A 23,759-nucleotide genomic window follows, 5' to 3' on the forward strand; every position below is an offset into this window, starting at 1 on the left:
GTTTTGCCAGGCAGCCAGCTCTAGGGGGAGTCTTGGTGGTTCCAAACTTCTTCCATTCAAGAATGATGGAGGCCACTGTGTTCTTGGGGACCTTCAATGCTGCAGACATGTTTTGGTACCCTTCCCCAGATTTGTGCATCGATACAATTCTGTCTCTGAGCTCTACGGACAATTCCTTCGACCCCATGGCTTGGTTTTTGCTCTGACAACTGTGGGACCGTATATAGAGAGATGTGTGCCTTTCCAAATCATGTCCAATACATTTAATTTACCACAGGGGGACTCCAAGTTGTATAAACATCTCAAGGATGATCAATGGAAACATGATGCACCTGAGCTCAATTACGAGTCTCATAGCAAAGGGTCTGAATACTTATGCAAATACAAAATTTCTGTTATTAATTTTAATACATTTCTGAAAATGTCTAAAAACCTGTTTTTGCTTTGTCATTCTGTGAAGATTGGTGACGGGAAAAAATATTTAATCAATTTTAGAATATGGCTGTAAAGTAACAAATTGTGGAAAAAGTCAAGGGGTCTGAATACTTTCCCGAATGCACTGTAGTGAGCAATATGATTGGAACATCAAATCACAAGAAAATCCCAGTATCGAATCGCAATACATATAGCATTGTGAGAATCTCCCAAAATATACACTTAGATTTCATTTGACACCAAATGTTATATGCGCCTATAAACTTCAAGTTACATTTCAGTCATTTAGCAGACGCAACTTAGAGCATACATTTTCATACTGGTCCACTGTGGGAATCGAAACCCACAACCCTGGCTTATCTAGCGACATGCTCTACCAACTGAGCTACACAGGACTAACTCGGTGTGCATGGGTCCTTTTAGATGGAAATGACCATATCCTGTTGTGTGCTTCAGTGTGTTTGAGTTGCTGTGGTATAGATTGTATGAGAGTTGTAACAAATATTTAGTTATTAAATACTTACCAGTGAATATGAGGACCATGTGTAGAGATATCCATGAAGAAGATGAAATCCCATTTGAGCTCAAAGTGTAGTAGGCCATTATAGCTAATGAACTAGGCCTAATTATATTTGTTGCTATGTTGTTACTTGTTACAATGTTCCCAAAAATTTAACTAAGCAACCTCTCTTTGGTGTCCCAAAAACATTTAGGCAGTGACAAAAACAAAAGCAACCAATGAGATTGCTACGGATTTAAAGTTATTTCAACTAACGTTTGCCAATTCCTTTCTGGCCAGACAACTGACAGTGATTTACAATCAATTATACAGCCAATACAGATCTTATACAGTTATCTTGCTAGCTAGATGACAATGAAGAAACAATATACTATAGCCGTCTTGACAAAATACTGCAATCAAACCGTTAAACACGACAGTGCGTTGTAACTGGCTGGTTAGTTAGTTAGCTAGTATAACAACAAAATAGCGACATTGAATTTTAGCTAATCAAACTGCTAGCTAACGATTACTCTTATGTAAGCTATCTATCTATTCCTAGCCAATATTAATCCATCGTCACATTACATGTGTAGATATATGTGACACCCCATCTCCTAGTATGATATTAACCTTTGTGTTATGCATTGTTCCAGAACAGAGGAAAATACAAAGGCATTGCTAGCAACACAGTCAACTCCAACGTTAACTAGCTAACGTTAGCTACTAGAACTCCCCTTTGTGTTAGCTAGCTAACGTTAGTGATCAACGCAAACGTTAGCTATCGTTTAACAAAGATAGCTAGCTGGGTTAGCACAATGACGTTTCATTACCAACATTGAAATCGCACATAAATGTCACTGAATGTAAACTAGAAAAATAAATACAATATAACCGAAAGATAACTGTGAACTAAAAAACAAAAGAGCGTTGCAATCCCTCTTCTCGTTTTACGCCTCCACAACCTCCCAAATGCTAGCTACAAGCTAGCCTGCTAACGTAAGCTAGCTTCCAAAGCAATGGCAGAACGGAACAAAAATATTCATGAGGTATCCTTGAAATGTCACTTCACTGTCTTCTTCTAGTGGTGTCTAAAATGTTTATTTAGAGTTTCATCATCATTGAAAATGTTATAAAGCATAAGCCCCCTAAAACTCCGGGCCCTAACCTGTATGTAACAGTACACCCCGTCGTAGCCACAACTAGCTATGAATCGGCCGAATGTTGTTACAGCCGGGGTATCGGTGGTATCAGTATCATCATTATCATCATCCCCTTCTGCTTCTTCTTGTGCGTTTCCGGCAGACTAGACGCTGTATTGCTGCCTTTCTCAGGTCGGAGTGCGAATTACACATTTAAATGTCTAAAAAACGTCACCCGTAGGTGCAGGCCGGTAGAATAGGGAAACGACAAAAGCTTCCTTGCCATTTTTCTCTGCCTGTCGTTTTGAGTCCACAATTGTTACAAGTTTAAATGTGGTTACACCCGACTCAGCCAGCTCACAGAAAAATGTCTTCCTATGCTCAGCATGCCACCTGCAATATAACAGGACATGCTTCACAGTCTCTACCTCCCCATAATCCTCACATTTCCCATCTGGTGTTTCCCCACTAATAACCCACTTCCCAATGACCCAACCTCAACCTCGTGGACAGAACCCCACCCCTCCTTTCACTCCCCATGAGCGTCATTTATAACCATTGCGTAAATGTAACACAAAATATCTGCATGCGTCATTTCTGAAAAGATTGCGCATGTACACAAATATTGAGATTTGTAAACTTGGTGCACGCCATACATACGCATGTTTCCCATTATAATCAGATCTGTCGTGAAACAGTGCGCTCGCGAACGAGCCTTTCATGCTGACCATAACACTCGGTATACCTTGGAAGTATTGGAATTAGGCCAAGATTGTATCTAAGGAAATCGCAATGCATGGCGAACTTGGTCAAATGTCTTTGGAGGGGTTGGCAGAATGTTTTTTAATTTTTTTTAAGTGACACTTGCTGTATCTGAAAGACAAAAACAATTGCACATTGTTGTGGACCAGTAAACAGATGTTTTATATTTGTGTTTTATTTTTACTTTTTCCGAACATAAATATTGTAATGAAACAGGGAGGGAGCAGGTCTCGAACCCTCGACTTTCTAGTCCAGCGCCGCAAAAGCATGCTCGTGCGGAAGAGTCGATATCCGCGTTTATAAACCCAGGGTCGTTACAATATGCCGCACTGCCTGTAAATTCTGAAATATTTTCCACTCAGAAAACTGACTTACAGTAGGCCTACTTAGGCCTACTTACAGTGGTAGCCTACCCACTTAAACTGTTTATTCGCTTAAAAAAAACAACATTGAAATTATAATATCTAAAGAGCACAATGATAGATACGCATGGTAATTTGTTGTATGGCTGCTACAAGAATATTAATTAAAAATGGCCAGAAAAGGTGAGGAATTTATTCTGCAATGGTTATAATAGTGTACGTATTATGTTTATATATGAAATAATGTCTATTCGAGAAATTTGACATTACAGTATTCGGCCGCAGTAGCTTACAAACGTCAATGGAAAAGGTAAACCGTCTGTTCAACCAGTAAACTGCGCTTTGGATCGGATCAAACAGTGCAAAATACTTGAAATATCTAAATCAAATCTTATTTGTCACATACAGTTGAAGTCGGAAGTTTACATACACCTTCGCCAAATACATTTAAACTCAGTTTTTCACAATTCCTGACATTTAATCCTAGTAAAAATTCCCTGTCTTAGGTCAATTAGGATCACCACTTTATTTTAAGAATGTGAAATGTCGGAATAATAGTAGAGAAAATTACTTATTTCAGCTTTTATTTCTTTCATCACATTCCCAGTGGGTCAGAAGTTTACATACACTCAATTAGTATTTGGTAGAATTGACTTTAAATTGTGTCACGCCCTGACCTTAGAGCCGTGTTTTTTCTCTATTTGGTTAGGTCAGGGTGTGGGGTGGGCATTCTATTTCTTTGTTTTGGCCGAGTATGGTTTCCAATCAGAGGCAGCTGTCTATCATTGTCTCTGATTGGGAATCATACTTAGGCAGCCTTTTTCTCACCTGTGTTTGTGGGTAGTTGTTTTCTGTTTTGCATAGTGTACCTGACGGAACTGTTCGGCTTTTCATTTTGTTCGAGTGTTTTCATAGTTAAATAAAATCATGAGCACTTACCACGCTGCGCTTTGGTCCCATTCTTCTGACGAACGCTGTTACAAATTGTTTAACTTGGGTCACATGTTTTGGGTAGCCTTCCACAAGCTTCCCACAATGCGTTGGATGAACTTTGGCCCATTCTTCCTGACAGAGCTGGTGTAACTGAGTCAGGTTTTTAGGCCTCCGTGCTCTCACACGCTTTTTCAGTTCTGCACATGTAGCATTGCGATCTGTAGTACTCCCCATCCTGAGGTTAGACCTCTGAGCACGGTTAGTGCTGTCTGTGACATTCCTGCTAGGTTTTTGGGTGAGGGTGTTCGAACTAGACTAGGTAGATTTATTAAGCCAGTGAATAGGCTAATCCAAACTATGTCTACACAGGAAATGAAACAGTTCTTGGTTTCTCAGTGACGGTAGGATATTGCCTACCTTTATATATATATATATATATATATATATATATATATATATGTAGTAATCTAAGCGTGTCTTAGAATGATTTGTGGATTTGTCTATATTTGACAATTCATGTAACTTTGTGTGTAGTCCACCGGCATAAAATGTATATGGCATTTTTCATATACGTGTAACGCCCTGGCCATAGAGAGGGGTTCTTTGTTCTTTATTTTGGTTAGGCCAGGGTGTTACATTGGGCGGGCGTTCTATGTTCTTTTTCTATGTTTTTGTATTTCTTTGTTTTGGGCCGTGTGTGGCTCCCAATCAGGCACAGCTGAAGTTCGTTGTTGTTGATTGGGAGTCACACATAAAGTGCATGTTTTTCCGTTGGGGTTTTGTGGGTAATTGTTTCTGTCATTTTGTTTCACCTGACAGGACTGTTTGGCTGTCAGTTTCTTGTTTTGTAATTGTAGAGTGTTCCGTCTTTAAGAATTAAATAAGATGAACACTAACTCCGCTGCGTTTTGGTCCACTCTCTCTCAAGACAGCCGTTACAATACGGAATAAGGGATTAGCTACCCCTTATTTTTCCTAATCCTTCACAGGATAGCTTTTCACCTGATCAACCATTTGTGGGTCTAGAATTAAGGGACTACACTGGGTTACTCTGTCGTACTGTGGGTGTGAAATGTTATTTTTTCTCTTTGCTTTGTTACCTTCGAGGTAATGTGTTTTGTTTTGTGCCTATAATCTAGTGTTAAACAGTGGGGGTGAATGTAGCAGTGTGATGTTGTTCCCCTAGATTATGCACAAAATTGCACACAAGGACCAATTCAAATAGGCCAGGTCAAGAGGGCATGTTAATAATTTGATAATAATAATTCAGTGTGTTTTTGAAAATGTATTTACAGCTGCATAGCTAATGTTATTTTTGGTATACAAACACTTTCATATCTATATTGTACATACACGTGATTGTAAAAGTTTTGTATATTTTGGTTTGGTCCATCGCGGGTTATCTGTATTTCCGTACCTGCTTATTGTTCTCTTTTGCCTGACCTTCGGCTAGCGAGGTATGTTGTCCTTGGCTCAGCAATTGTTCAATATAAAACCGTGGTAATGTTACACAATGTGCTGTTATGCAACAATAAGTTTTGTTACAATGTGGACAATGTAAAGATTGATGTTAACAAGTTTTACCCGAGCTCGCTAACTAGGGTACCTATGTTAACTTGTGAGTACTTGGGACAGTGTTTGAGTGAGTTTCCATGTGCTCGCGCAGGTTCCTGAGAGCTGTGACTGTGCCAAGGGCTAAAATATTGTGTGTTGTTTCTTCGTGTGCAGGGCAAATAAAAAAATCTAACCAGCAGACCTCCAGTTGTTGCAGTGTCCTACTTAAATCACACAATGCAGAACGAACCACACTACAAACTGGTGCCACGACCACACTACAAACTGGTGCCACAACGACTGGTCAGCTCAAGCCGACCACCGGAACTGTGCATGGGGATGAGGTGCGAGATCTGCGCATGCGCACTTGTTGATAGTTTGCTGTAAGTGAATATATACTGTAAATAGTTAAGGTGAATGTAGCATATTCACTAGATAAGGGTATTTGTGTTTATTTGCATGTTTTGAAGGAATTTGTTTATTGTAATTTTTTTGGTTGTATTTGAATGAAGTAAATTACGTTGTATTTTAGTGCTATATTGAGCCATGGAAGACTCTCAATTCCATAAAATGAGTTATGCTGGGGATTTTGGTGTGGGTAGAGGGAGGGGTGTCCTTGCATTTACACCAATTGTACAGTCAGCTCCTGGGAGTAGAGTTCTCTTTAGTGTTTGCTAGTCCTGAGTTTACAAGCACTGGGAGGGGTAGGCTGTTTACTCCACCTGACCAGGGTATCCCACCTGTCTTTTGGTGTACCATCATCCCCAGTTCTCAGTAGTAATGGGACACCTCCGAGTGAGCTTAGTGACCATATTAAAACTTCTTATGGATCAAATCCCGTTAACGGGATCGATTTGACATCATCCGGTGAAAATGCAGAGCGCAAAATTAAAAAGAAATTATTAGAAATATTTAACTTTCATACATTCACAAGTGCAATACACCAAATTAAAGCTTAACTTCTTGTTAATCTTACATCTAGACGTTCCGCTAGCGGAACACCTGCTCCAATATCCAATGATGGGCGTGGCGCGAAATACAAATTCCTCTAAAATCCCAAAACTTCCATTTTTCAAACATATGACTATTTCACAGCATTTTAAAGATAAGACTCTCCTTTATCTAACCACACTGTCCGATTTCAAAAAGGCTTTACAACGAAAGCAAAACATTAGATTATGTCAGCAGAGTACCCAGCCAGAAATAATCAGACTACCCATTTTTCAAGCTAGCATATAATGTCACAAAAAACAAAACCACAGCTAAATGCAGCACTAACCTTTGATGATCTTCATTAGATGACAACCCTAGGACATTATGTTATACAATGCATGCATGTTTTGTTCAATCAAGTTCATATTTATATCAAAACCCAGCTTTTTTACATTAGCATGTGACGTTCAGAACTAGCATACCCCCCGCAAACCTCCGGTGAATTTACTAAATTACTCACGATAAACGTTCACAAAAACCATAACAATTATTTTAAGAATTATAGATACAGAACTCCTCTATGCACTCGATATGTCCGATTTTAAAATAGCTTTTCGGTGAAGGCACATTTTACAATATTCTCAGTAGATAGCCCAGCCATCACGGCTAGCCATTTAGACACCGACCAAGTTTAGCCCTGACCAAAATTAGATTTACTATTAGAAAAGTTTGATTACCTTTGATGTTCTTCGTCAGAATGCACTCCCAGGACTGCTACTTCAATAACAAATGTTGGTTTGGTCCAAAATAATCCATAGTTATGTCCAACAGCGGCGTTTTGTTCGTGCGTTCTAGACACTATCCGAATGGTAAATAAGGGTCGTGCGCATGGCGCATTTCGTGACAAAAGATTTCTAAATATTTCATTACCGTACTTCGAAGCATGTCAACCGCTGTTTAAAATCAATTTTTATGCCATTTTTCTCGTAAAAAAGCGATAATATTCCGACCGGGAATCTGCCTTTCGGTAAATAGAGGGAAAAACAGAAAGACGGGGTTGGCCAGTGCACGCGCCTAAGCCCACTGTCCCCTGATCGGCCACTTGACAAACGCGATAATGTGTTTCAGCCAGGGCTTTGAATTACGTCATTCAGCTTTTTCCCGGGCTCTGAGAGCCCATTGGAGCCGTAGGAAGTGTCACGTAACAGCAGAGATCCTTTGTAATGGATAGAGATGACAAAGAAGGCTAAGAAATGGTCAGACAGGGTTCTTCCTGTACAGAATCTTCTCAGGTTTTGGCCTGCCAAATGAGTTGTTATACTCACAGACACCATTCAAACAGTTTTAGAAACTTTGGAGTGTTTTCTATCCAAAGCTAATAATTATATGCATATTCTAGTTTCTGGTCTGGAGTAATATTCAGATTAAATCGGCTACGTTTTTTATCCAGCCGTGAAAATACTGCCCCCTAGTCATAACAGGTTAATCTAGCCACCATGTCAGATTTCAAAAAGGCTTTACGGCGAAAGCAAACCATGCTATTATCTGAGGACAGCGCCCAGCATACCAACACATGAAAATCAGATTTCAACCCGCCAGGCGTGACACAAAACTCAGAAATAACGATATAATTCATGCCTTACCACTGAAGAACTTCTTCTGATGTCCCATAAACATCACAAGTGGTCCTTTTGTTCGATTAATTCCGTCGTTATATCTCCAAAATGTCCATTTATTTGGCGCGTTCCAACACTACCAAAACACCGGTCCCAACTCACCCAGCATGACTACAAAATATCTAATAAGTTACCTGTAAACGCTGTCCAAACATTTCAAACAACTTTCCTAATCCAACTTTAGGTATTTTAAAACGTAAATAATCGCTAAAAATTGAAGACGGGAAAAACTGTGTTCAATACCGGATATAAACAACGTGAAGCGCGTGACCTGGAGCACGCATCAAAACAGTAGATAGCACTAGGCTGGACCCTCGTTCTGAAAAGCCGTACTTCTTCATTTCTCTAAAGAAAAACATCAACCAATTTTTAAAGACTGTTGACATCTAGTGGAAGCTATAGGAACTGCAAGCATATTTCTATTAAAATGGGCTTGCCATAGAAAACTATACGGAGAACAGATTGACCTCAAAATTTTTTTTCCCTGGATGGATTGTGCTCGGGGTTTAGCCTGCCAAATCAGTTCTGTTATAGTCATAGACATTATTCAAACAGTTTTAGAATCTTTAGAGTGTTTTCCATCCAAATCTACCAATTATATGCATATCCTAGCTTCTGGGCCTGAGTAGCAGGCAGTTTACTTTGGGCACGGTTTTCATCCGGACGTGAAAATGCCGCCCTAGCAGATTGGTTCAGAGATAGATTCTCCTATCAGAGCGAGTTTACTGCAGCCTGGGGCATCAAGTCTTTCTCCTGCCTATCACCCTCACCAACCCCAGCAATTTCCCCTGCCTGAGCAGTGTGGGTCAACTTTTATTGATGCGTCCAAGCTGAATCTGGTTGTGAAGTCAGATGTTAGTGCTCCACCTTTCTTTAGGGGTGATGGCTCAGATAAGTACTCTGTCCTGGAGTGGGAGGAGATAATGGGAGTGTATCTAGAGAAAAGGGGTTACACTGGGTCTGAGCATGTTGGAGAGGTGATGTCTAAGCTCATGGGGAGGGCACGGGATGTGACCAAAGTCTGGATGCGTAACAACCCTGTTGTCACAGATGTTAAGGCAGTGTTCAGTGTTCTCAAGCAACACTTTGGGGATACTGTCTGCTCAGGTATGCTGATTTCTACTCAATCAAACCATATGCTAATGAGGGTCCACTAGATTTCTGGATTAGGTTTAACGAAGCTGCAGAGGCAGCTGAACATTACCTTGTGAGCGAGGGTAGAACCTTGCCCAATCAGTGCTCAGAGTTGGCAGTCATGTTTGTACACAACTGTCCTGATAAAGAGTTGGCCCAAGTGTTCAAATGCAAACCCCTTCGTGACTGGACAGCCAGTGAGGTACAGGATCATTTGGATGAACTGTTAAGGGAGCGTAAAGCATGTAGAACACAACTTTTACAGCAGATGGCTGCCGTCTTTGACTCCCCCAGGAGGAAGTGGATCCTGTGAGCAGACCTAATGTGTCATCTTTTTCTTGATTTGGCCGTGAACCAGAACAGGCCCCATCTGTATCTGAGGGTGGGACATTAGAGAAAGTTTTGAGTGTGTTAGAGAAGGCTCTTGTCAGAAATAAAGTGGAGCTGAAGGGGACGCTAGATAGTGGGTCCATGGCTACTACTCTGCGCTCAGATATTGTACCTCGGTTGAAGGAGGCAGGAGTGGTAGAGGGGAACATTCTAGCTCCTTCAGACATCATCCTGGTGGGTTGTGGTGGGACGTAGACTAGCCCAGTGGGCACGTGTGACTTAAAAATACAGCTTTATGGCTTCAGATATCTAGTCCTAGTGCTTATTGTAGATGGCCAGGTTGATGAACTCATTGTGAGCACTAACGTGTTGAAGTCTCTGATTAGGCAGTTCAAATCAAATGACAGCTACTGGCGGGTGGTGGGTACGCCAGGTCCTTCTGGCCAGTGTGATGACAGCCAGTTCCTGCGTCTCCTATCAAATCTGGAGAGATGGAGAGGAGACTCCATCCCAGATAAAATGGGCACTATTTAGTTGAAGAGACCAGTAATGCTCCAACCCATGAGTGAGAATCTGGTGTGGGGCCGCCTAACCCCAAAGACAAAACTCTCTGTGGGCAGTACTGTTGTTGTCGAGCCCAGCACATCTCGTTCATGTGCATGGCAAATAAAAAAATCCAACCAGCAGACCTCCAGTTGTGGCAGTGTCCTACTTAAATCACACAATGCAGAACGAACCACGCTACCCTCACACATTTTCTATAGGATTGAGGTCAGGGCTTTGTGACGGCCACTCCAATACCTTGACGTTGTTGTCCTTAAGCCATTTTGCCACAACTTTGGAAGTATGCTTGGGGTCGTTGTCTATTTGGAAGACCCATTTGTGACCAAGCTTTAACTTCCTGACTGATGTCTTGAGATGTTGCTTCAATATTTTCACATACTTTTCATTCCTCACAATGCCATCTATTTTGTGAAGTGCACCAGTCCCTCCTGCAGTCCCTCCTGCAGAACATGATGCTGCAGTCCGTCCCACAACATGATGCTGCCACCCCCGTGGTTCACGGTTGGGATGGTGTTCTTAGGTTTGCAAGCCTCCCCTTTTATCCTCCAAACATAACAATGGACATTATGGCCAAACAATTATATTTTAGTTTCATCAGACCAGAGGACATTTCTCCAAAAAGCACGATATTTGTCCCCATGTGCAGTTGCAGTTGCAGTTGCTGGCTTTTTTTATGGCGGTTTTGGAGCAGTGGCTTCTTCCTCGCTGAGCGGCCTTTCAGGTTATGTCGATATAGGACTCGTTTTACTGTGGATATAGATACTTTTGTACCTGTTTCCTCCAGCATCTTCACAAGCTCCTTTGATGTTGTTCTGGGATTGATTTGCACTTTTCGCACCAAAGTATGTTCAGCTCTCGGAGACAGAATGCGTCTCTTTCCTGAGCGGTATGACGGTTGCGTGGTCCCATGGTGTTTATACATGCGTTCTATTGTTTGTACAGATGAACATGGTACCTTCAGTCATTTGGAAATTGCTCCCAAGGATGAACCAGACTTGTGGAGGTCTACCATTTTTTTTCTGAGGTCTTGGCTGCTAGGTGACTTAAACTGGGATATGTTTAACACCCCAGCCATCCTACAATCTAAGCTTGATGCCCTCAATCTCACACAAATTATCAATGAACCTACCAGGTACCACCCCAAAGTCGTAAACACGGGCACCCTCATAGATATCATCCTAACCAACTTGCCCTCTAAATACACCTCTGCTGTTTTCAACCAAGATCTCAGCGATCAGGTATCCTGGAAGGATATTGACCTCATCCCATCAGTAGAGGATGCCTGGTTATTCTTTTTAAATGCCTTCCTCACCATCTTAAATAAGCATGCCCCATTCAAGAAATGTAGAACCAGGAACAGATATAGCCCTTGGTTCTCTCCAGACCTGACTGCCCTTAACCAACACAAAAACATCCTGTGGCGTTCTGCATTAGCATCGAACAGCCCCCGTGATATGCAACTTTTCAGGGAAGTTAGAAATCAATATACACAGCCAGTTAGAAAAGCAAAGGCTAGCTTTTTCAAGCAGAAATTTGCTTCCTGCAACACAAACTCAAAAAAGTTCTGGGGCACTGTAAAGTCCATGGAGAATAAGAGCACCTCCTCCCAGCTGCCCACTGCACTGAGGAAAGGAAACTCTGTCACCACTGATAAATCCACTGTAATTGAGAATTTCAATAAGCATTTCTCTACGGCTGGCCATGCTTTCCACCTTGCTACCCCTACCTCGGTCAACAGCACTGCACCCCCCACAGCAACTCGCCCAGCCTTCCCCATTTCTCCTTCTCCCAAATCCAGTCAGCTGATGTTCTGAAAGAGCTGCAAAATCTGGACCCCTACAAATCAGCCGGGCTAGACAATCTGGACCCTTTCTTTCTAAAACTATCTGCCGAAATTGTTGCAACTATTACTAGCCTGTTCAACCTCTCTTTCGTGTCGTCTGAGATTCCCAAAGATTGGAAAGCAGCTGCAGTCATCCCCCTCTTCAAAGCGGGGGACACTCTTGACCCAAACTGCTACAGACCTATATCTATCCTACCTTGCCTTTCTAAGGTCTTCGAAAGCCAAGTCAACAAACAGATTACCGACCATTTCGAATCCCACCGCACTTCTCCGCTATGCAATCTGGTTTCAGAGCTGGTCATGTGTGCACCTCAGCCACGCTCAAGGTACTAAACGATATCTTAACCGCCATCGAAAAGAAACAATACTGTGCAGCCGTATTCATTGACCTGGCCAAGGCTTTCGACTCTGTCAATCACCACATCCTCATCGGCAGACTCAATAGTCTTGGTTTCTCAAATGATTGCCTCACCTGGTTCACCAACTACTTCTCTGATAGAGTTCAGTGTGTCAAATCGGAGGGCCTGTTGTCCGGTCTCTATGGGGGTGCCACAGGGTTCAATTCTTGCTGTTTAATGGCACAGTCAACTAACTGTATGTAAACTTCTGACCCACTGGAATTGTGATACAGTGAATGATAAGTAATATAATCTGTCTGTAAACAATTGTTTGAAAAATGACTTGTGTCATACACAAAGTAGATGTCCTAACCGACTTTCCAAAACTATAGTTTGTTAAAAATAAATTTGTGGAAGGGGTTGAAAAACAAGTTTTAATGACTCCAACATAAGTGTATGTAAACTTCCGACTTCAGATGTATATAATATGCGGTGTCAGAGGAAAGGCAAATCAAATTGTCAGAGATTCCAGTCACCCAAGTTGTCACGTCCCGGCCAGTATAAAGGTTAATTGTTATTGTAGTTTGGTCAGGACGTGGCAGAGGGTATTTGGTTTATGTGGTTCGGGGTGGTGGTTTTTCTAAAAAGGGCATTTGATTTATGTATTCCGGGGTTTTTGGGCACTGTTCCTTGTTTATGTAATTCTATGTTTAGTCTAGGTAATCTGTTTCTTGTTCAGCGTGAGTGAGCCTAACAGGACTGTCTAGAAATCGTGAGTTCGTTTTTGTTATTTTGTATGTTCATTTTTGAGTTCATTAAATGTTCAAAAATGAACTATCTCAACTCTGCTGCATATTGGTCCTCATTTTCCGACGATGATTTCGCCATATCGTCTGACGACGAAGAAATCCCTGACACAAGTTATAGATTGTTTTCTCTGCTACCGCATGGCAAGCGGTACTGGAGAGCCAAATCTAGGACCAAAAGCCTCCTCAACAGCTTCTATCCCCAAGCCATAAGAATGTTGAACAATTAATAAAAATCGCCACCGGACAAGTTACATTGACCCCCCCCCCTCCTCCCTTGTACACTGCTGCTATTGGCTGTTTGTTTGTAACCTATGCATAGTCACTTTACCCCCACGTACATGTACAGATTACCTCAAGTAGCCTGTACCCTTGCACACTGACTCGATACCGGTGACCCCTGTATATAGCCTAGTTATTGTTATTCTAATTGTGTTACTTTTTATTTTAGCCTACTTGGTAAATATTTTCTTCTTCTTGAACTGCACTGTTGGTTAAGGCCTTGTAAGTAAGCATTTCACTGTAGTCTACACTTGTTGTATTCGACACATGTGGCAAATAAAGTTTGATTTGATCCCCCTCCCAGATGCGAATGAGATTGTAGGCACTCTGCAGGGCCAGTTTGGTAAAGAACCGGGCCCGGTGGAGCTGCTCGATGGCTGATGGCACCAGCAGGAGAGGGTACAGATACTTTGTGTTGATGTCATTGATTCCACGTTGATCGAAACAAGGGCTTAATCCTACCTCCTTCTTGGCCATGAAGAAGAAACCAGCCAACACGGGATGTGGACCTGCGGATGAAACCCTGTTGGAGGGCATCTTGAATGTAGTCCATCTACCCTCTGTCGGTTGGCCACTAGCTGCATCTGCGCGGAGGTGTAGCACCGGAAAACAGGTCAATGGCACAGTCCCAGGGGCGATGAAGAGGGAGACAGGTAAGACGGGTCTTGGAGAATACCTCCCTTAGATCCTGATATTCCTCCGGGATATTGGGCTGGAGGGAAACCATGGGACTCTCAACCGACGTGGAACCACAGGGGACAGGGAAGCATGTCCTCCGGCATTCATGTGACTAGCCAGGGATTCTCATCCTCTACCATGAGATGGTATGGTTATGGCGCTGAAGCCAAGGTAGGCCGAGGATGATTTTGTGAGCTGGTGTAGTGGTGATGAAGAAAGGGATGTTTTCCTGGTGATTAGGCTCCACAGTGAGGGTGAGTGGTTGGGTGATGTGTGTGATGGTTCCGGATCCTAGAGGCCGACAGCCAAGAACTTGCACCGGAAAAGGAGAGTGGGTAGGTAGTAATATTGAGAGAGGAGGCAAGGATCTGATACTCGGCCTTGTCTTAGGACGGTAAGTTGGTGGTTGGAGACATCCCTCTAGTGGTGTGGGGGCTGTGCTTCGGCAAAGTGGGTGGGGTTATATCCTGCCTGTTTGGCCCTGTCCGGGGGTATCATCGGATGGGGCCACAGTGTCTTCTGATCCCTCCTGTCTCAGCCTCCAGTATTTATGCTGCAGTAGTTTATGTGTCGGGGGGCTAGGGTCAGTCTGTTACATCTGGAGTATTTCTCCTGTCTTATCCGGTGTCCTGTGTGAATTTAAATATGCTCTCTCTAATTCTCTCTTTCTCTCTTTCTGTCTTTCTCTCGGAGGACCTGAGCCCTAGGACCATGCCTCAGGACTACCTGGTATGATGACTCCTTGCTGTCCCCAGTCCACCTGGCCGTGCTGCTGCTCCAGTTTCAACTGTTCTGCCTGCGGCTATGGAACCCTGACCTGTTCACCGGACGTGCTTGTTGCACCCTCGACAACTACTATGATTATTATTATTTGACCATGCTGGTCATTTATGAACATTTTAACATTTTAACATCTTGACCATGTTCTGTTATAATATCCACCCTGCACAGCCAGAAGAGGACTGGCCACCCCTCATAGCCTGGTTCCTCTCTAGGTTTCTTCCTAGGTTTTTGGCCTTTCTAGGGAGTTTTTCCTAGGGAGTTTTTCCTAGCCACCGTGCTTCTTTCACATGCTTTGTTTGCTGTTTGGGGTTTTAGGCTGGGTTTCTGTACAGCACTTTGAGATATCAGCTGATGTACGAAGGGCTATATAAAAATAAATTTGATTTGATTTGATCCATAAAGTTCCCCGCGGCGCCGGAATCCACTAAAGCTGTAGACAGGGCATGAGGGACAGTCAGCCAGAGTGATGGGTACGACAAAGAGTCTAACAGGAAGAGCAGTAGATGGAATACTCACTCCTTGTCCAGGGGATGTAACATCACGTACCGTCTCTCATCTCTAGTGGATCCCGGATTCTGAAGTAACGGACACCGCTAGCTTTTTTGCCCTCCCTGGCCATAGTACAGACAGAGCCCCAGCTGTATCCATCTGCGTCGTTCCGCCGTGGGGAGGTGTGTGACCCGTACCTCCATGGGTTCAGGCTCTGATCCCGAACACTTGCCGAAGGAGGGAGAGAAGCGATGAAGATGCCGAATCTCCCGGAGGAGGATATTCAGATGGATGGCCATCGCAATGAGTGCGTCCAGGGCCTCCTCACGCAGAGGACCTCCACACGCAGACCTCTTCTAAATAACATGCTGAGCGCCGGCTTATTCCATCCACTGGAAGCTGCTACTGTCAGGAAGGTAAGAGTATACTCAACATCTGTCTGATTCCCCTGCTGGAGCTGAAGCAGATGCTCACCTCCCTCTCTGCCCTCCGCAGGATGATCGGAAATACATTTAAACAGAGCCATGAACCCCTCATAAGACTCGAGCTCCTCCTCTCCTCTTTCCCAGATGGCCGTAGCCCATTCCAATGTCCGCCCAGTCGGCAAAGAAATAACCGTGGCAACCTTAGACCTGTCAGTGGTGGGGGCTCCCATCTGATGTGCGAAATAGAGGGAGCCCTGAATGAGGAAGCCATGACATTTGGATGGTGTCCCGTCATATTTCTCCGGGAGGTGTAGACGGGTATCGCTGACCTGAGCGGTTTGCTGGATGGGCTGGTGTGCTGACTCATTGGGTAGACGGGCTCTAGAATATCCTCCGCTGTTGAGACATTGTAGACTGCGGAGAACATCTTTCATGGCCGTCCCCAGTTGAGCCAGCTGATCATGGTGTTGACGAAGAAGTTAACCTTGTTCATCGATTGTCTGGGAGATGTCCGGTTGTCCTGCTGCTTCCATATTGAGTAGGTATTCTGTAATGATGGGGCGGTGAGTCGGAAACAGGTGAAACGTTTTAATAAAACAACAAAACCAAGAACACGACACTAACATAAGGCAGAACGCCGATACACAAGAATAATACCAACTGGTGAGTGAACATGGGAGAGTGACATATAAAAGTAGATGATTAAGGTAATGAAGTCCTGGTGTGAATTATAATGATTACCAGGTGCACGTAATGATGAGTGCCAGGTGTGCGTAATGATGAATCCCAGGACCGGTGGTTAGTACTCTGGCGACGTCGTACGCCGGAGGGGAGGAGCAGGAGCAAACGTGACAGTAGAAGAATGGAATTAAGAATATATAAATATTAGGATGAGTGACGTCTGAGTCGCATTGACTAAAATACAGTAGAATACAGTATATACATATGAAATGAGTAAAACAGTATGTAAACATTATTAAAGTGACTAGTGTTGTAAGAACCGACGCTGATGATGAGAAGCAGGTACGGAGAGTGAACATTTAATTTACACAGACAGGGACAGGACAGGACAGGAACAGCGTCAGAACCGGTTAACCTCTATGGGCTAGGTGGGACGCTAGCGTGCCACCCGTGGTGCACTCCATCAACAGCAGGTGCATTTCAAGAGCGGCAAATTTGAATCCAAATAAATGTCAAAATTCAAATTTTTCAAAAATACAACTATTTTACACCATTTGAAAGATAAACATCTCCTTAATCTAACCACGTTTTACGATTTCAAAAAGGTTTTACGGCGAAAGCATAAATTTAGAGTATGTTAGGACAGTACATTTACAAGAGTTGTGTGTAATGTTTTGTCAAGTCAAAGACAGGGTCACCAAAACCATAAAACCAGCTAAAATGATGCACTAACCTTTTACAATCTCCATCAGATGACACTCCTAGGACATTATGTTAGACAATGCATGCATTTTTAGTTCTATCAAGTTCATATTTATATCCAAAAACAGCGTTTTACTATGGCATTGATGTTGAGGAAATCGTTTCCCTCCAATAACCGGCAGTCAAGTCAGCGTCACAAATTAAATAATTAAAATTAGAAAACATTGGTAAAATATTATATTGTCATTTAAAGAATTATAGATTTACATCTCTTGAACGCAATCAACTTGCCAGATTTAAAAATAACCTTACTGGGAAATCACACTTTGCAATAATCTGAGCACTGCGCCCAGAAAAATACGCGTTGCGATACAGACTAGACGTCATGTTGGGGAGATCTAAAATCGAAAATACTATGTAAATAATCCATTACCTTTGATTCTCTTCATCAGATGTCACTTCCAGGTATCACAGGTCCATAACGAATGTAGTTTTGTTCAAAAAAGCTCATCATTTATGTCCAAAAATCTCCGTCTTGTTAGCACATGATCTAAGCCAGCCGGACTTCTCGTCATGAACGAGGGGAAAAAATATATTTACGTTCGTTCAAACATGTCAAACGTTGTATAGCATAAATCATTAGGGCCTTTTTTAACCAGAACATGAATAATATTCAAGGTGGACGAATGCATACTCTTTTATAACGTATTGGAACGAGGGTACCCAACATGAACTCGCGCGCCAGGTGTCTAATGGGACATCATCGTTCCATGGCTCTTGTTCGGTCAGATCTCCCTCCAGAAGACTCAAAACACTTTGTAAAGGCTGGTGACATCTAGTGGAAGCAATAGGAAGTGCCAAAATATTCCTCAGCCCCTGTGTTTTTCAATGGGATAGGTTTAAAGTCAATACAACACATCAGGTATCCACTTCCTGTCAGAAAATGTCTCAGGGTTTTGCCTGCCAAATGAGTTCTGTTATACTCACAGACACCATTCAAACAGTTTTAGAAACTTTAGAGTGTTTTCTATCCATATATAATAAGTATATGCATATTCTAGTTACTGGGTAGGATTAGTAACCAGATTAAATCGGGTACATTTTTTTTATCCAGACGTGCAAATGCTGCCCCCTAGCCCTAACAGGTTAAGACAAAGACATACAACAATCAATGCTGAAGCGGGGGGAAAACCTCAGGAACAAACAGATATAGGGGAGGAAATAAACACAGGGGAGTGAGTCCAGGTGAGTATAATGAATCGCAGATGTGCATGACGAGGGGAGCAGGTGTGCGTAATGATGGTGGCATGAGTGCGTAATGCAGGGCAGCCTTGCCCCCTTAAGCGCCAGGGAGGTAGAGCGGGAGCAGGTGTGACAATACCCCCCCTCTAGGGGCCCCACCTGTCGTCCCACCTGGACGAGCCTGACGGGCCAACCGAAGCATGGGCGTTGGACCAGCCGGCGGGGGCGTAGAGGCCCGACGAACCGGCAGATGCGTAGGAGCCTGGCGAACCGGCAAAGGCGTAGGAGCCTGACGATCCGGTCTAGGCGTGACAGCCTGATGATCCCGCTGGGACATTGGAGCCAGATGAGCCAGCTGAGACGTGAGAGCCTAATGATCCGGCTGAGGCGTAAAAACCTGACGATCCGGCTGAGGCCTGACGTGGGATGGGCGCCTGCCGAGTCAACCAGGGCAAGGAAACCTCTCGAGCTGGCTAGGGCGTGGAAGCCCGACGAGCCAGCTAAGGCACCCCCGGTTCCATCGGAGGCGGACACCGGACCCGACGTCACCACCAACCGAAACGTCAGCACTCCCCAATGCTTCGTTTGATGGCTTCAGCATTCTGTAAGAACCGACGCTGATGATGAGAAGCAGTTACGGAGAGTGAACATTTAATTTACACAGACATGAGCCAGGAACAGCGTCAGAACCTGGTAAGAGATAGACATATGACAATCAATGCTGAAGTGGGGGACAACCTCGGGAACAGACAGATATAGGGGAGGAAATAAACACAGGTGAGTGAGTCCAGGTGAGTGTAATGAATCGCTGATGCGTGTCACGAGGGGAGCAGGTCTGTGTAATGATGGTGGCAGTAGTGTGTAATGCAGGGCAGCTTGGCGCCCTTGAGTGCCAGGGAGGGAAAGCGGGAGCAGGCGTGACAAGTGTTCCATTTAATAAAGTGACGAGGGATTCCATGTCTGTGTACATAGGGCAGCAGCCTCTAAGGTGCAGGGTTGAATAACCGGGTGGTAGCCAGCTATTGATTTGCTATTTTTTTTATTAAAAAAATGTATTTCAACTTTATTTAACCAGGTAGGCCATTTGAAAACAAGTTCTCATTTACAACTGCAACCTGGCCAAGATAAAGCAAAGCAGTGCGACAAAAACAACAACACAGAGTTACACATGGGATAAACAAACGTACAGTCAATAACACAATAGAAAAATCTATATACAGTGTGTGTAAATGTAGTAAGATTAGGGAGGTAAGGCAATAAATAGGCCATAGAGGTGAAATAATTACAATTTAGCATTAAGTACAAAGATCTTTTATAGCCAAGATACACCCCTCTCAACCTACATGACGAACCACAGATCTTAGGAACAGTTCACAAAGAAATACTTTTACTTGAGAGAGGAGCATCCCATAGCCAGATAGCATTCGCTAGAAATGATCGTTCAGTTTGGTCCCTAAAACGAGGTTCTAATCTCGTTCCTGGTACTTCATAGCACAAAAACATTACCTCATGTTATTCTGGAATGCTCTTTAAGTTTTATCACCCAAAGACATCGTAAATCTCCTCTGTCAGTGCTATCTCATAGAGGCCCATCCTCAGTAAAACACACACACAATAGTTAACAGAATACTCTATTCTGTCGAATAAAACAACCATTACAATACAAGCATTATAACATAATCTTGCAATTTTCCACGACATCGCCCCCATTTTGAGAATCTTCAACTTAAAAGAAAGTTACAAGATTTAAGAACATTCATTCACATAGAAAATACATATATTCTCCATAAACCAAAAATCACAAAACAATAACTCATTGCATGGGGTTCCTGCACATGACCAGCTTCCACAACACTAACTCAGCCTCATCCCAAGAAACTCAGCACTGTCTCTTATTTCAATCCCCAACACATTTTCTAAGCACTCTAGCAATTTGTCTGGGAAGGCTATGATACACAGTCACCTGCACGAAACCACGAAGAAAAACGAAAAATGCATACAGTTTATGAGATTCAAAGCTATAATTTCCATAGACAGTGAAAAGCACATGTTTAATGCATAATGCAGTGCATGCAACAATGGAGTTTAATAAAATAAGCTTTAGTTATCTATCACACTCCAATGGATCAGCATAGTATGTTGGAAATGACTATTTCCATCCCAGAAACTAAAATTAGCATATCTTGTTGGACAAATCCAGGTGTGACTAATTATCCAACCAAAATTTAGAATGACATTGCTCAGTGATTCAAATTGGTCCTATCACTCAAAGTAAAAAACTCAATTTAACACACATCGACATTGGCAGAATGTACATTTATATTAACATCCAGTATAATTATCCCATAATTCTACTATTAACTTTTTTATCACGATTATAATACAGATCAGTATCTCAATGCATTCTTAATCTAAATTACTATAATTTTATCTGGTGTAGACCTCTACAATCAACCTGATACCCCAAAAGTCTAACACAATTTTTTGGGCACAGTTGACCAACCCCCCTCCTTCAGGCACTGATTCTTCTGGCATCCTTTTCGTTCTTCTTCAGATAGCTTTACAGTTCAAAGTGGATTTCCCATGATAATGTCCCAATTTCAATGTTTCACCTTAGATAGCTTTACAGTTCAAAGTGGATTTCCCATGATAATGTCCCAATTTCAATGTTTCACCTTAGACACCATCACCTTTACCACCCATTATTTCTTGTCCATTCGTCAACCAGTATACCAGCAACATAAGGGAAGTTTAGAACAGCACCTTTCCCCATGCTCACTCCACATGGACTCCTCTCACACTCCTGAGAAAAACATGAGAGAAAAGCAGTTGATAGCTTAGATCGGATACTCCCCCGATTTCTGGCTCGGCTCTTTTCTCTCGGTAGAAGTGGTTCGGACAGGGCCGTATTCAACGCCTTTGTCTTCTTCTTCAGCCAGTTAGAGGGGGTTTTGAGGTACACACACTGTTCGGTCCAATTATCTCTTCCATGCATTAAGATACCGTCTGATGTCACTTTTCATGATAACCTCGAAAGAACAGATCAGAACAACAGTTTAGTTCAGTTCATTAACTATATGATAAATTATTACTTTTACCAATTATTCTTAATACAAATGTCTAAACATATGTTAAAGAGAATAACAACACATTCTATTGAAACTATTCTTTCAAATTGGCTTATACTCCCCATCACACTGTCAACTCCATCGCAGAGCCAAAAGATCAGGAAGTTAGACCTATAACCTATCGGGAATAGAACAGAACAAACAACACAACAATACACTCCTTCACATATCACTCAAGGTGTGTAAACTTCAATCCAAAACCTCAAAGAACTGAATCCAAAACCTCAAAGGACTGAATCCTCCCCCCATTTTTAAACACATAACCCTCCATGAGAGTAATGTATGAAACAACACTACTACTGGTCAAAAGATAAAACAAAATTTCAAATAGCATAATCAAATTAAAATCACTACTCTGAAAAACTCCACAAAGAAAAATTATTGTACCCATATGGTCATAGGAAAATAGACTTAAAGCAGCCTACCCTAAGTTAAAGGCAATGCCCTCTCCTTCTTCACATTGGTCCAAATTACAAATATGTCTAAGAACTATAAACTCCATCATAGTTATCAATTTCATGAATTACCTTGAAATCACTATAACAAATTACCTTAAATTCATTATCCAAATGGCTTTCCAATGAGGCTGATCAGACCACAAAGGAAAGCCCTGACAAAGGTCAAAAGTCATACCACCCCTTCAAAGAGGTGTTTCTTACTATATTAGACAAATTAAAGAAAAACCGTCAAACATTTCCTACATGTTGTATCCCAGGTTCCCAGAACATTTCTTTATCAGAAGAATTCACGTGTTTAATTAAAACTCAGAAAATAAAAACGTATAAAAATTCCATGTGTGTGGATGCCCCTTTACGATATCTTAGCTCTAAGTCAAATGGAAAACTCACCAAACCCAAAGGAAATAGAAAAACAAATCAAACATAGTATTTTAAAAACACCAACAAATAGTTATAACAAATATGTTGTGTGTATTTGCAAACCCTAATGTAAAAACAAACAAAAAATTGCCAGGCCTTTTCAATTTTGGTAGTTTACGGCCTCAATCTCACTCACTCTCCCCAAGATTATAGTCCCAGGAAACATTCCAAAGAGAGACAATGAAACACTAATTTTCCCAGAAAAAAACACAAACACTTCATTAGCGTTCATTATACTATACCGATTCAGAAACCCAAAAGTTAACTACAAACAAAATCTAATAATAATGATAATTCCACTGTACTCCCTCAAATTATTAATCATTAGTTTTAAACTTCCTCAATATTTATATGTACTTAATTTAGCATGCGCTACCCTTAGACACAATTATCCTCTATCGCAAATGTAGTAAATTTCTCAGTGTAAGGTATCAGCAATATTTAATCCCAGGCATTTAATAAAAATTTAGACGTGTTCTTCTATGTCTCCTTAAACATACATACTTTAGGTGACTTCCATCCATCCCGAAAGAAAGAATCCTACTCAAACACATCAGATAATACAATGTTTAATTAAGTGAAATCAACACCCAAAATAAACACTAAACAGTAAACAATAAACAAACCCATAACCCCGTACAGCTCGTACATTAATGATCTTCCTTCTATCTGTACAGGGTCTGAAGTTCCAATGTATGCAGATGATACAGTGATAAATGCATGCAAAAAACAAACAACAAGCTACACAAGAACTCACTACTGTTATGATTCAGATGACAAAGTTGCTCAGGGACTCATGTTTGCATCTCAATAAAAATAAAAAATGAACTCAGTCTGCATGATCCTCACAAAGAAAACAACTGATGCCCCTGAGACAGATGTCTATGTATCAGGGGAAAAGCTCCAGGTGGTATCTGATTTTAAGTACCACGGCATCATACTTGATTCCAACCTCTCTTTTAAAAAGCAAATGAAAAAGATAACTTAAATAACCAAATTCAACCTAGCTAATTTCCAAAACATATGAAATTGTTTGACTACAGAGGTAACAAAACTATACTTCAAATCTATGATACTCCCCCACTTAACATACTACTTTACTAGTTTGGCCCAAGCTTGCTGTACAACATTAAAACCCATTCAGTCTGTCTGCAAACAGG

The 23,759-nt window shown here is 42.0% G+C and overlaps 1 protein-coding gene across 1 annotated transcript in view; it reads right to left on the bottom strand.

Annotated features, from left to right (window-relative positions):
• The window catches only part of LOC106588220 (low density lipoprotein receptor-related protein 12), a 39,661-nt gene extending 37,257 nt beyond the window's left edge, over positions 1-2,404 (bottom strand). Inside the window, exon 1 of the mRNA XM_014176997.2 lies at positions 960-2,404. Within this exon, the coding sequence (XP_014032472.1) occupies positions 960-1,038 (79 nt within the window). The 5' untranslated portion in view covers positions 1,039-2,404. The remainder of the gene's footprint in view (positions 1-959) is intronic.
• Positions 2,405-23,759: the final 21,355 nt, after the last annotated feature.

The sequence above is a fragment of the Salmo salar genome, chromosome ssa27 (assembly GCF_905237065.1).
Source record: "Salmo salar chromosome ssa27, Ssal_v3.1, whole genome shotgun sequence".
NCBI classification, from domain to species: Eukaryota; Metazoa; Chordata; class Actinopteri; order Salmoniformes; family Salmonidae; genus Salmo; species Salmo salar.